Here is a 15,203-nt window from a genome sequence, read left to right as displayed (position 1 = left end):
AGGAAAATGATGCAGAGAGTTTTCTTTATTCTTGTTTGTCATTAGCTTTAGTAAATATACGGATTTTGGAACAGATTTATTGAGGATGGATCAGATAAAAATTACCCATTCCTCAACAGGCTTCGTACTAATATCACCCCTTTCTCCGGTATTCCCATACATACAGGGTTGCCAATATCCGACGGACCTATCTGGCAACCCTTTATCTTTTGACAGAGACGTCAGATCGCTTAATGACATACCGCGTTGGAAGCGTCAGTCCAAGCAGATTTTTACCATGCCACGCGAGCGCTCCCAAATTGTTGAAATTTACATTCAACAAAAGAAGTCAATTGTGAAAACTCAACGTGCGTATAAAAAATTAAATAATATGAAAAGTGCGCCTTCTAAGAACACCAAAGGTTTTCGACTGGTGATGCTCTTTCTAATCCAAAGAGGCCAAATCAAAACCGACCAAGGCGATCGGATGAGAATATTGCTCTTGTCGCCAAGGACATCCCAAAATCGCCGTTCTCAGCAGTTGGGCAATGCTCGGACCACTTTGCAACGAATTATCCGCATTGATTTGCATTTATTCCCGTATAAGATTCAATTGACGTAAAGATTGTTGCCTGCGGACAAGCCTCGTCGATTGAAATGGGCCCAAAGTGTCATCGAAATCCGTCGGGTCCGTCGAATATGAGCAACCCTGTACTTTAGATCACAAGTGGAACAAGCACCTAAGCTTGAGTGACTGGGGTTTCATTTATGATTTCTTGGCCTAATCTAAACTATCCATCTTCTCCCCACTTTTTTTATAATAATACCTAAAGTTTTCTATATTCATTTATGTCAACACGAAATTCAGTTTCTATCCTTAGTTACTTTTTTAAAGTAAGCGCATTTTTTCAACGTTTGATGAAATGTGCCCCAAACGTATATTGACATCATCGGTCTTAATAACCACGCTTTTAGTTCTGCCTTCTCCAAACTGGATAAAGAAGCAAAGCGAATGGGTCTGGTGGTGAACGAGCGCAAAGCGAAGTGCCTTCTGCCATCAAACAAACAGTCGACGCACTCGCGTATCGGCACCAGCATCACTGTTAACAGTTATGATTTTGAGCTTGTAAGAGACTTTGTATGTCTAGGAACCAGCATTAACATCGATAATATAGCTAGTCTAGAAATCTAACGAAGAATCTCTCTTGTCAACAAGTGCTACTTTGGACTAATACGCAATTGAGTAGTAAATGCCTTTATCGACTAACAAAACTAACACTCTACAAGGATCTCATCATGCCCGTCCTAACGTATGGCGCAGAAGCTTGGACGATGACAACATCTGATGAAGCAACGCTTGGAGTGTTTGAGTGGAGTGGAGTGAAAAAGATTCTGTGGAAGGTTTTTGCATCTTTGCACGTGGCTGACGGCGAGTATCGTAGACGATGGAACAATGAGCTGTATGAGCTTTACGACGACACAGACATAGCGCAGCGAATAAAGGCCCAGCGGCTTCATTAGCTGGGTCATGACGCCCGAATGGTTACAAAGCTCCGGCTCTGAAAGTACTCGATGCGGTATCAGCTGGTGGTAGCAGAGGAAGAGGAAGACCTTCTCTGCGTTGAAAAGATCGGGTGGAGAAGGACTTGGCTTTATGATGTGTCCAATTGGACGAGAAAAGAACATCTGCGCTCTTTGTTAAATTTGAAAAAATCGCGTAAGCGGTTATCGCGCCAACCAAGGGGAAGGAAACCAATTAAGTTGGAGAACTGAAATTAGGCACGAATGCATAAATTGTATATACCGTACTTATGGTTAGAAGCGGTAGGTATTGAAAAGGTGTGACCCCTGCTATAAAAGTTTCCAAATCGCTTTTCGCTGAAACCACAAAAGCTGAGATAATGCAATTTGATACAGTTACATAAATTGCCGAAGCTTGTCTCATGGTGAAAATTGGTAGATATTGGAAAAGGAGGTGTAGCACCTCTCATACAAACTGAAACCTTTACAAAGTTTTTTGTCTGGAACCGCTTATGCTAAGGTACTGAAATTTCACACAGTTACATAAATTACAAATGCCATACTTAAGGTGCTTCTCGTTTTCGGTATTGGTAAAGAGGTGTACCACGCCCTATACAAACTAAAATCTCATATCGTGCGTTCAAAATAAATGAATCAACGGAAATTTCAAAATCTTATAACAATTTGTATGGATCTCTGCCTTGGTTTGAAAAAAAATTGCATATTTTATTGCATGGTATAGAAAATTGTTATTAGTCGAATTTTCCATTTCGAGCGATACCAGTTTTCCTCAATATATATATTTTTTCTTGCTAGCAGACATGAGCTCTGAGATTGGCTATAATCTTACCAGGGCTGGTCGCTATTAGCAAAACTTTTTTTTTACGCCCGAGTTCTAGGAGTGGAATTCTCGATATTTCCTTAAAGGACAGAAATATAAGTTCAATATTTTGTCATCGTTCCTTTGTTTAGTTCCATTTGAAAATGGTTCACTGCCTCTAAAGAAACATCTATCATTCTACGGCTGGCATGTAGCTGTATGACAAAACAAAAAACTAGTTTGATTATGAATTGAAGAAAGTGGAATAACAGTCCCAAAGTCTGGTGAATTCCACCTCGACTTTCATGATAGGCTCTATGGAGATGCTTGGATGAAGTTTGCATATGAAAAAATGTGTGAATGATAAATGCCCCATCTACCCCCCTTCACAGTTGAGAATTACAAGAAAATTATAGCACATGTGCATATGCACGTAAATTAAGCACACATACATGTACATACATATATTTACACAAAATAGTATTTCAAAAATCCATTTATTCCCATATATTTTATCTTTCGCTCGTGGATTTCGATGAAAGAAACCCTGCTGGATTTATGTATATCTACAACAGCTTCGACAGTAAAAGGAACAGTTGTGAGCTCTTTGTCGACCTTACATAAGCTTTTGATATGGTTGATCGAGAAATACTTTTACATAAGCTATATCGAGCGAAATTCATTGAATTTATGCGGAAATGGTTCAAATCCTACCTCACCAACAGATCAAAAAAGTAAAAGCGGCAAATACCTACAGTAGCTCACAATTTATGCGCCTGAGCGTACTTTAAGTTTCAGTTCTGTATCGAATATTATTCCTAGTTTACATAAACTTAATTTTTCTCCCTCCATTGAAAGTCAGCCTTTGCGTATGGTACTGCGAGTTCTTTCCACTTTCCGAGAGTCTTTCTGCTGTCATATTCTTAATGCCAATGCGAAAAAAATGCCAAAGACGTTTGCATACATGAGATTTTGCATCTCCTCAAATTTATGGATTTTGTCAAAAAATCGAATATATAGCTATCCTGCCCCACTCTAATGCCTATTTATAGTCAACGATGGGATAAATATTCATCATATAACACATGGGCTGAAAAGTCCAGGGTCTAATAAAGAAAATATTTTGGTTCAAAATTAACTTTATTCATCAACGTAATTTCCATCAAGCACAACGCAATCATTCCGCCGCCGCTCTAACATTTCAATATCACTTTTTTAGAACGATTTATCTTTTGTCTCAAAATAGGTCTCAGTTTCAGGGATACGCTCTTCATTCGAACGAAATTTCTTACCGACGAGCATTTTTTTAAGTCTGCGAACAGCCAGTAGTCGCTGGGAGCCAAATCTAGCGAATACGAAGTTCAATTAATGTAGAACTGCTCAGAATCATCAACACGTTCTTGTTTTTGGTCAACAGTAAGCAAACGTGGCACCCACTTTGAACAGAGCTTTTTCATAGTCAAATGCTCATGCAATATTAAGGCCACATGTTCTTTTGATATCTTTACGAGCTAACTCACGCAACTTCGCTTTATGATCATTCAAAACGATTTTCTGTATATTTTTATGTTTTCTGGTGTTACCGCCTCATTTGGACATCCACTGCGTTGTGCATTATCGGTGTCTCTACGACTACATTTGAAGTCAGCAAACCATCGTTTTATTGTTGTTTTTGATGGAACGGAGTCCCCATAACACTTTTCCAGCCATTGCTTTGCTTGAACGATATTTTTCCCCATTAAAACACGATTTTTTTTATCCATTATTTTGAAAATAACAAAAGTCGTGTCACTCTTAGCCCGATAACTCACGAACTAATGAATAGAATAACATAAAATTTGAACAGCTGTCTTTTTAAGGAAGACGGAAAAAGAGGTGAATACAATAAAACGGATGCAATGGAATAGATGCCACTATGTGTTAGACCCGGACTTTTCATGTGTTAAAAGGACTATTCTGTCTCGCTTTCGTTTTCCATTTGATATACGTATACGGCGATTGACTTCCCATTGCTACTCCAGAAAATTAATTTCAATATTTCTCAGCGAAGCTTACGAAATTATGATCATTTCTGCTTAAGGATGGTTAGAACTAATTATGCTTCCGATGCGCCGATTTCAAGAACTGTGCGAGAATTTAATTCACTTTGAAGTCATATTGGTCTAAATTTTTTCCCACAAAGTACCACTTCAAAATGTTACTAAATGAATTGTTTAACTAGATTCTAAGTGTTCCCTACTATTTCTTCTCTGTAAACTATAAGAAATGCTACATTTTCTTTCTTTCATTAAAATGAAACAAGTGGAAATCAAGCGTTACCATACCAATTTAAAAAAAAAAGAAAGAAAGATAATCCACAGAATTATCACCGTATAACCCTGCTAAGCTCAGTTCAAAAGCTTTTCACTAAGATTTTGTTGTCGCAACACCGTCCTTACCTACAAGAACAAGAGGAGCAGGAAGGCTTTCGTCAAAACCAAAACGGATTGTATATTTATTTTACAACAAATTATGGAAAAGTCAATCGAGTTCGATAATCCTGCTTTTATGCGTTTTGTTGATCTTAAAAAAGCGTTTGATCGCGTTAAACGTTTCGGATGTACTGCATATATTAAAAGAAAAAAGGTAATGATAAATTGTAAATATACCAAAACTATAAATTGCGCTACCGGAATACGACAAGATGGTGCCTTAAGTCCACAACTTTTCAATCTTATTATGGATAAAATTATCTCAGAAGTAAGGCAATCGGCTGAATACAAAATGAAGAATGAAAACATAATAATATGTTACGCAGACGACGCTGTTTTGGTAGCTGATTGCGAAAATAATCTTCAAAGTCTTTTGCATCGCTTTGTTATAGCTTGCAAAAAACACAATATGGAAGTGTCAACTGAGAAACCTAAACCTTTAGTATGATAATATCAAAAGAACCTGAAAGATGCAAGTTGGAGATTCACCGGTAATTGATAGAACAAGTAATGCAATTTAAATATTTGGGTGTAGATGTATCTAGCAATCGAAATAAAGGGTGGTTAAGTTTTAAGGGCCGATGTTAAATGTGAACCACACCTAAACCTCAAGTTTTTTCTGCATTTCATTTGACATTTTTAAATTTCAGATTAACACAATTTGAACCATGGAAAGGTACAAAATCAAGCAACGCGTTAAAGTTATTCAGGCTTATTATGAAAACGGGCGTTCAATATGCATATCGCGCACTTCGTGAAGAAAATCATCTTCAGTGATGAGGCACATTGTCACCTCAGTGGACTCGTCAATAAGCAGAATTGCCGCATTTGGGCGAATGACATTGCACCCACAAAGAGTGACTGTTTGGTGCGGTTTATGGGCCGGCGGCATCATTGGGCCGTATTTTTTCCAAAATGAGGCCAGTCAGGCAATTACTCTGACTAGTGTTCGCTATCGTGAGATGATAACGAGCTTTTTATGAACCGAATTGGAAGATTTTGATGTGAACGATATGTGGTTTCAACAGGACGGTGCCACTTGTCACACAGCTAACGAAACAATGGCTCTTTTGCGCGAAAAATTTGGTGGCCGAATAATCTCACGCCGCCGCGATGTCAATTGGCCGCCAAGATCATGTGATTTGACACCGTTGGACTTCTTTCTTTGAGGTTATTTGAAAGAAAAGGTGTACGTCGATGAGCCAGCAACAATTCAAGAACTAAAGGAAGAGATGATTCGGCACATTAATGGCATAGAACCTCAATTATGCCTCAGCGTCATCGAAAATTTGAACCATCGGATGGAGGTGTGCCGCCGCGGCCTCGGCCTTTGCCCGATATTTTGTTTCATACGTAATTGAACCATACCAATATTATCATAATAAAGAGAAATGACAATAATTTCCAAAAAAAATTGCCAACACCGGCCTTTGAAATTTAACCACCCTTTATAATAACACAGGTGCGAGAGAGATGCGCAAACGGGGCACGGATATAAGGGTGCCTGCAAGAAATCGTGTGGAAAAACAAGTATATGAACATGAAAGAAAAACACAAATCTATCAAACATTTGTAAAGCCGATATTGACTTATGGAGGAGAAGCTCGTGCAGGAAACATGAAAACGAAACAACTGCTGCGGACTACTGAAATGCATGCCCTTAGGATCATAGCTGGGAAAACTAGACTAGACCATAGAAGAAACGAGGAGATAAGAACACAGACAGGGATGACCGACATTGTAAAATTCATAAGAGCCAGAAGACGAGCATAGAACGAACATGTGACAAGAGCCCCTAGCAATCGGTTGATAAAAATAGCTCGAGATAGGATACCAGAAGGAAGAAGACGACCAGGAAGATCATCAAAACGATGGACAGAAAGTTGGATATCTACCTCAGCAGCAAATCAATCCCAACAATGATATTGTACAGGAATGTACAACAATTTATGTATCCCTGTTTTCTCTTCTTCTGTATTAAGACAGCTTCTACAGAAATCGAAGTACGGGAGTCCTAACCTTCTAGCGTGGCTGGCTATTAAACAATGACCAGTTAATACACCTATCATTTTTTTTTTGGCTTCTCTGTTAAATCTTAGCAAGATCTTCGATCGACCGCTGTTCCAGTTCAAACATGTCTGTCTGCTTAGTTCGGATGTTGTGAGGTTTTGCCAGCTTATATTTACCTTTTTGATGGTTTCTCTGTCTATAAGTAATTTACAAGTGGCTATGGGCATGGGTATCAGCGCCTTATCCGGTTCGAGATCGAGCGTTGTACCGGTTCGTGCAAGTTCATCCGCCTTAAAGGTTCCTGCAATATTCCTGTGACCTGGCACCCAGATAAGGTGCACCTTGTAGCACTTAGATACGTCAATTAGTAGTTTAAAATATTCTAGAACTGTTTTTGACGAGTGCGTTTTTGATTCAAGCGCTTTTATTACCGCTTGACTGTCCGACTAAATGAAGACTTCATTTGTGGATAATACTCTCGTTTTTATTTCTGTAAGTCCCTATTTTATGGCAGTGACTTCCGCCTGAAATACACTGCAATGGTCAGGTAAGCGAAATGATTGGCATACTCCGAGTTTATCGGAGTAGACCCCTTCACCTACTTCGTTGCCCAGTTTTGAGCCATCTGTGTAGATGTTTAAATCATTTTTCTTAACAATAAGCCCGTTATCCCATTCCTCTTTGGAAGGAAATACTGTGACAAAGGATTTATTTAAGAAATTATAAGTTTCATTTATTTTTTATTTAATTATTCAACGTAATCTATTCTTCATAGTCTACGAAATACTGCATTTTTCGATTATTAAATGAACAAATTAATTATCAAATTAAATTATTTAATAAAATAAATAAATAAATTATATAAATTAACAAACTTTTCTTATCATCAATACGAAATAATCTATACCACCATCCTGAGCACACTTCCACACCACCGCGTTTTTATATTTCAAATTATTAATATGATTTCTGGTGACGTTCGTCAGTAGTTCTCTTTTATAATTGTTCAACATGCATTAAAACAAAATGTTTACACCCAAACTGGCGTCATAAATACCTGATGCCCACACGAAATTACAGCTTAAGAGAATACCGGAAGGTATCCATTACAAAAATACCGCCCAAATGTCATTCAATTAACTCCACCAGAACAAACATATTTCATCATCAACAATGTCAAGTCAATGATACACGGCTTCATGCGCCAGTCAGCAATAAAAAAGTATGTCACATGCATGTATGTGTGTCCTTGTATGCACAAATATTTATTTCAAACTGATTAATTCGCATTTACACTCCCACCAAGCGAAGCGAAGTGATGGACATGTTGACACTAAACGCGATATGAAGAACACAAAACGAATACGAGCGCGACTGGTTAACGCACAAATATAATATTTGTGCACATAGGCAATAAACAGCCAACCCGTGCGTGAATATGTACATATGTATGTACATATGTATGTACATATGCTCTAATTATTATCCTGGCGGCCGCATGGGTGCAAACAGGACGTGATGAACTGACACGAAGGCCAACACCGCACCAAACTGAAAACAACACCAACAGCAGTGAAAAAATTAAACAACCTGCATTTTTCGAAATCAACTAATTATAGTAATTCTACTAGCCAGAAATGTCAACAAATATTTCATCAACAACAGGGTACGTAAGTAGGTAAACTCAGCTATGGCGGGTAAACATGAAAAAAGGGAGTAATAGTGCGTTGAGCAATAGAAGGCGAAAACATTTTATTTATTTATAACAAGCGTAATAAAATTATGTAGACATTTACAAAAATGTGTGTAAATATATTTAATATGCAAAATACATAGAAATTTTGAATTTCATGCAATAACTTTTATGCTGAACGCTTATATATGTATGTTTATTTTTATGTGTGTACATTAGGCCGGAGCGATTTGTCAACGGATACTGTGTTTCATCGGAAGTTAGGTATCTTGGAGTGACACTTGACTCCAAATTCCATTGGAAGCTACATAGCGAAAATCGGATAGAGAAGGCCAGTATAGCCTTCTACTCCTGCAAATCTATGTTCGGTAAAAAATGGGGACTCAAGCCACAGGTCATGCTGTGGATGTACAGCGCAAAGATTTGCCAATTTTAACGTACGGATGCCTGGTTTGGGAGAAGCTCCTCCGAAGGGCCATAATATCACTAAACTGGGGAATGTGCAAAGGACTGCAAGCATTGGCAGCACCGGAACATGTAAAACTTGCCCCAGAGCTACCCTGAATGTCCTTTTGCATTTCACTTTCCATCGGCTTTTACGTTATTTCCATCGCAGCTCAAAGTGCAATCAGCTTAAAGGAGATTGGCCTCTGAAGGCAATCTCTCAAGGGACATGGTAGCATTTTCGGGCAGTCAACACCGTATTTCTCCGAACTTCAAACAGATCTCTCTATCCGCAAACTAGAGTTTGAGGCTCGTGGTAGGGCATTCTTTCCAAATAGGCAAGATTGGATCGAGTGGAAAATCTGCACCGAAGCTTGCACCTCGGTCTTCACTGACGCTTCCAAGATGGAATCGGGAGTCGGAGGAGAGGTTTTCTCTAAATCAGCCAATTTATATATCCCCTTTAAACTGCCAACTACTGCTAGTGTTTTTCAAGCAGAAGTCTTTGCGATCCTGCAGGCATGCTTAGGGAGGGGGGGAGCGAGGGAGATATTAACATTTTCTCCGATAGTCAAACCGCGATTAAGCCTCTGACGACGCCATGGTACATAACGAAATAGGTGAACTCCTGTAAGGAGGAGATCAAATCTCTTGGGTGTGCAGGTAACATTTCTCTGATCTGGGTTCCAGGACATAGAAACGTAGAGGGAAACGAAATTGTTGATGAGCTTGTCAGGAAGGGGACTGAATTGGCCTCAGAGACCTCCTACACGGACATCGGCATCCCCCTGACAGTTGTTAAAGGGGAACTGCACAAATTATTTCTCAGGAAAGCGCAGGAGCTCCATTTCTTCATGTGCTATTTCGAAAACCCTTAGGCCCCAGTACAATATACGGGGGACTCAGAAAGTCCTTTGGTCTCCTCGCCATTCAATTTCCAAACTCGTAGCTGTATTTACCGATCACTGGACGATCCGCACATACGCGGAAAGGTAGGGTTACTATTTGACCCCTATTTCAGAAGCTGTGGGGACCTTTCAGATAAGGAGACTGTTGTGCGTTCTCTGTAAATGTCCGAGTTTGGCCGCTAGACGTTTAAGGATACTGAGCGCTCCTTTCTTCGACAGCCTGGGGCAGTGCGCCAACCTAAATCCCATCAATCTTCTCCATTATATCAACAGCTCTGGCTGGCTGTAGATATCTGCCTGTTGGAGGTCTCATAATGGTATCAAAACGGCGCTTCAGTTCTACTTGAAGTGTGCCAAACCGGCACTTCAACCATTTCACCTACCTACCTACCTACAGCTCCTGCAGAAGTCATTGTGAGGTACACACATTCTACTGGTTAGGATGCCAATAGCGCAGTGACGCGTTATAACACCTGTGAGGACGCTAGTAGTTGATCTGTCGAGCCCAAGCAGACATTTTGTCCTTTTAGGATTCAGTTTTGGCCAGAGCGCTTTGGAGACCTTGCAGTTAGTAGTCAGAGACCACCTTCTATTGGTTTCGCGATTTTGCTCAAGCAAATCGCAGGGTCTGTACACTCATTTAGAGGAATTATTATGCCCTCTACCACTCGCTGGAAGTCAAGCTCATACTCTTTTCTTGCACACTCATCCGCTCTTTCATTTACCTCCACTTCAGACTGGCCGGGAACCCACCGAAGTGTGGTGTTATGTTGTTGGATACGCAAGAGCTCCCTCCTGCTTTCTTTAACACATCTTGAATTGATCCGCGCTGAGGCCAGTCTTGATCGCTACTTGACTGTCAACAAAAATGGTAATGTTTTCTGGAGGTAAGTCAATTGGTCTTATCGTTTTTGCTGCTTTGTCTAAAGACAGGAAGACAGACGGAAGACCAGTCTGGGAGTCTAAAGAAGACATTTAAGAATAATTGTTCCAAGTATACTCCCGATCCAGTGCCATTGTCCATCTTTTAGCCGTCAGTATAAAAATTGTACAAAAGCGAACATAAAAATTCGGACATACAAAAACTACTTTTTACATGCGCATGCTTTGGACATTTTGTTTTTTGTAATTATTAAATAAATTAATTGAAATACTAAGAGGGTTTGAGATAATTATACTCTATCATATTCTTGAAAGAGTGTTCTGTGGTGGAAGGTGTTTTTCTTCTTCTTCTTCTATAAATCAACGTATTGAAATAGAAATTTAATGAAGGGTACAATTTTTTAGCTTTCCATGATGCCAGATGCAATATCCCTCATGAGTACTTGGGAACTGGTATGCTCTTTATTAGTAGTACATATTAGTTTGGGGAAAAAGAAACACATTAAGATATTCTCTCGATAGATGGATGCAGTGATCGATATCTCGTAAAGTATCGATCAGACATAGTACGGACCTTGCACCAAGCGATTACCACCTTTTTCTCTCATTGCAAAACTTCCTGAATGATAGAAACTGGTATCAAGAGATGATTGTGAAAATCGATTACTAGAGTTTTTCGCCAAGAAGGGCCAAGACTTCTATGCGAGAGGCAAAGACAACCAATTATACTTTACAAAAAACCGTGCTTTATTGACACAAATTGACCGAAATATCTTAAATAAAGTTTTGAATTTTACCGAAAAATAATGGATTTTCTTTTCCCCAAACTAAACATCGGTCAATAAGTCCCGGCCCTGGATAAGAAAATGAATTTTTTTTTTCAAAAATTCATCTTTATTCATCAATTTAGTCCTCTTTGGCGATAATACAATCATTCCAACGAGTTTGTAGGTTTTCTATGCCTGTTTTGTAGAACGATTTATGTTTGGCCTCAAAATACACTTCAGTTTTAGCGATAACTTCTTCATTTGATTGAAATTTCATTCCCTGGAGCATTTTTTTGAGGTCTGAAAACAGCTAGTAGTCGCTGGGGGACCGATCTGGACAATACGGTGGGTGGGCAAGCAATTCAAAACGTAATTCGTTCAATTCGACCATCGTTTTCATCGATTTGTGACACGGTGCATTGTCTTGGGGAAAGAGGATTTTTTTTCTTCTTCAAATGGGCTGACTGGAGCTGACTGTTTCATCCATGTTCTATCCATTGTCACATATCGACGCAAAAACTCAGACTTATCCCGCTTAATAATGCCCAAACAGCGATTTGAATCACCAATGCGTTGTTGTTTTTGTTCCGGCGTGAGCAAACGCGGCATTCATTTCGACAACAGCTTTTTCATAGCCAAATGTTCGTGTAAAACCGTGAACGCACTGTCTTTTGATAGCTTCAGGATGTCAGGTATCTCTTGCAACTTCACTTTGCGATTGCCCATGATGATTTTGAAGGTTTTTTCTATATTTTCTGGAGTAACTGCCTTATTTGGACGACCAGGACGTTCAGCATCATCGGTGTCTGTACGGCCACGTTTAAAGTCAGTATACCATCGTTTGATGGTTCTTTCCGATGGAGCAGAGTCTGGATAATGTTTATCGAGCCATTGCTTTGCTTCAACGGTATTTTTTTCAGTTATACGTGTATCACTGGTCGATTGCACGAACCCGTTTTTGAGGCACTGCATTTCAACAATCGACAGTATAGTGTTCCAAAACAAGTTGAATCCAACAAAAGTTGTGCGCGCAGGTAGCACCTCAAAGCATTTGGAAAATCTCAGAAAATCTGGTCATGTCGCAACGGTACCACTAGAAAAACTTATTATAAAACAATCCATTCTGAGTGGCACGCAACCATTTGTTTGCCACAAATTTTCGGAGAATTAAGCAAAACCCATCACCGAAGACGAATCATCCATAACCAAGACAATGCGAGCTCACACGTATCGGCTCACACAAAAGACTTTTTCAGCACTCAAACGATCGAATTAATAAGTCATCTGCCTACCCAATGATTTCTTTTTGTTCCCGAACATCAAAAATAAAAGGCGATTTCATCATTTTTCAACGCTTGGTGAAGCTGTTCAAGCCTCTAAACATCTCGTTTTGGAGGTATCCGTTTCTTAGTGGCAAAAGTGATTTGAAATTGGGTCAAGCGAATGCAGAACTGTATTAACTTCCGAAGAGAATATTTTGCAAAACAATAAAACTATTTTCATTATTATTTTACTGTAATTTCATTATTAAGCGCAGGATACAAACGATCTTTTTGGCCAAAGTGGGGGCAAAATATAAAAAGCAACCCTCATCTACATACGTACAAAGAAAAGCCGGATTAGTTCATCGCTAAAAAATAAGTCGCCTATGCAAATTTATTCGCTGCTGAGTAGCTCCTTCGAACGCTAAGTAATCATTTAATTTACAAGGCACCGATCCCTGTAGTATCGACCCTATATTTTACCATTACCCTACCCCGTCTACACAGACATGCCATGATGAACATTTTGCCGGGCTTGATTTTGTTTGATTTCGCCCAACTTGCTAAGAATATTCGAAGCTTGATTATTTTACGCATCGTTTACCGTTCCCCTGCTTTCCTGGCATATGCGGGTATGTATGTTTTTATGGGTTAGCTGCATGGTTACAGGGCTCGAATACCTGCGGCGTACATACTTCACTGACGATTTGTTTGTTTAGTCTGTTAGGTTAGCAATAATTCATAATTTCGTGGCGATACATTTTCGTTTACAAGCAAATCATGGAAGATATTAAATGCATGCAATGTTAAGCGCCAACAACTATGCATAACTGCCAGCTACTTGGCAAACAGGTGTGGCTGGCTTTATTTGTCAACCCGTGCCGATGTAAGCTGTTTACAAACGGGTGTCTTGCTTTTGACCCGTGCCCGGAAGGGCGTGTGTCATGCATTCGGCCAATAATTGTGTAATAAGTATTAGGCTATCTAACATATTTTAGCCAACAAAACTTCTATTTTGATATAACTCATATTTTTATATATAAAAAATAGTAAAACTAGCGAAGTCATTCGTTTCTCCAAGGATATGTTTTTAAGAGGTTCTTTTTAAGCAAAATTGTTTATAGCGACATTTTCAGCTAGAGATTAATGAATTAAAAGGAAGGTGTGAGAAAACATTCATAGATGAACCTAAAGTGGGAGTTGGAGCTCAGTAGAGAATACAAAGGTGATGCCATTTGCAAACCTGTAGTTTATTTTTGGGGGAATTTGACATTTGAGTCACGTCTGCATAAAAAATTAGCAAACCTTTGTGTGCAAAGTCACTTCAAATGCAATTTTCTGATCGGATTGTAAGATCGTTTTCAATCACTTCATCTTTTCCAAATTTCAACAAAACGAGTCCCGTGAGAAATGGGGCACTTTTTGTGATGCCCACTTATGACCGCAATAGAAGATGATTTCCTGTGAGCCCGAAAGAAGAATGAAGAAGGTACGAAGAAGAAGGTATGACGATGAAAGCGACGCTGCTCAGAAAGGAAAGAATTTATTTACAGAGCCAAACTGCGACCAGGCGCATCATGCGGCCTATGAAATCGCCACCGAAAGTAGGTAAAGAATGAAAGATGTTCCTTTCGATGAGTGAAAAGAGGCCGAAATGCGTAAGAGTGGAGAGCTTGAGAAAAACGCCTGAAAATTCGACCAAAAAATTAGCGGCTTACAAAAAGTTTAAGGCACACGAAATTTCTTGCCAGAGCATGCTTCAATTATAGAGCTAACCCTTCTCCAACTAAGGCTATGAAGGGAAAAAAGTATAGAAATTCTGATTTCTGCCCAAATCAGAGTAAACGAGTCGCAGATAGGGAGGCTTCGATTTATTTCGTTTTCGTTGAAGAAACAAAATGCATATTAGGCAGAACCTGTTGCATTCTCCTGACACCTCTCTCTTTAACAATTTTATAGGCGTCTAGGTCACTGTAATATATTTCAGACTGAGTTCCATGTAATAGACCCAATACTAAAAATAGTGAGCATTTCGAAGAATTTTTTTGCACTTATTACGGGGTTAGGGGTAGTCACAATTTTCAAAAATTGTTTTTTTTTGCACTTTCTTAAAGTACGAGTATAGTATCTTAAAAATATTATTAGAAAATTTGAAGTAAATCCGACAAATAGTTTTCGAGTTATTCAACAATTAACAAAGGGTGATCGGGTGCTCCGGAGCGTTCGAGAGCAAGTAGCAAAACTTTAAATGCGTTTTTCTCAAAACTATGTTTTTTGAATTGGTGATCACTGTAACTTAAAAACCGCTTGGTAGATTTCAATAAAATTTATACTGCTTTGAAAAACATAAAAAACTCATGCCTCATTAAAGGATTTTTTTTTTTCTAAAATATCGATTTTTTTAAATAATTAATTGTTGGGTTTTTTCTCAAAAATCTGAAAACTA

The 15,203-nt window shown here is 39.0% G+C and overlaps 1 protein-coding gene across 1 annotated transcript; it reads right to left on the bottom strand.

Annotated features, from left to right (window-relative positions):
- Nucleotides 1-12,104: 12,104 nt before the first annotated feature.
- Nucleotides 12,105-12,467, bottom strand: LOC129248668 (protein GVQW3-like). The gene has a single exon (XM_054888299.1). It carries the CDS (start codon nucleotides 12,465-12,467, stop codon nucleotides 12,105-12,107), a length of 363 nt encoding a protein of 120 aa, XP_054744274.1.
- Between the last annotated feature and the right edge of the window lie 2,736 nt (nucleotides 12,468-15,203).

Source organism: Anastrepha obliqua, chromosome 5 (genome assembly GCF_027943255.1).
Source record: "Anastrepha obliqua isolate idAnaObli1 chromosome 5, idAnaObli1_1.0, whole genome shotgun sequence".
Classification (NCBI taxonomy): Eukaryota; Metazoa; Arthropoda; class Insecta; order Diptera; family Tephritidae; genus Anastrepha; species Anastrepha obliqua.
Note: the sequence above shows the minus strand (reverse complement) of the source record. Positions and strands in the feature narration are given on the sequence as shown.

Coding starts and splice junctions, on each gene's coding strand:
- LOC129248668 (XM_054888299.1), bottom strand. CDS start 12,467: ATGCAGTGCCTCAAAAACGGGTTCGTGCAATCGACCAGTGATACACGT.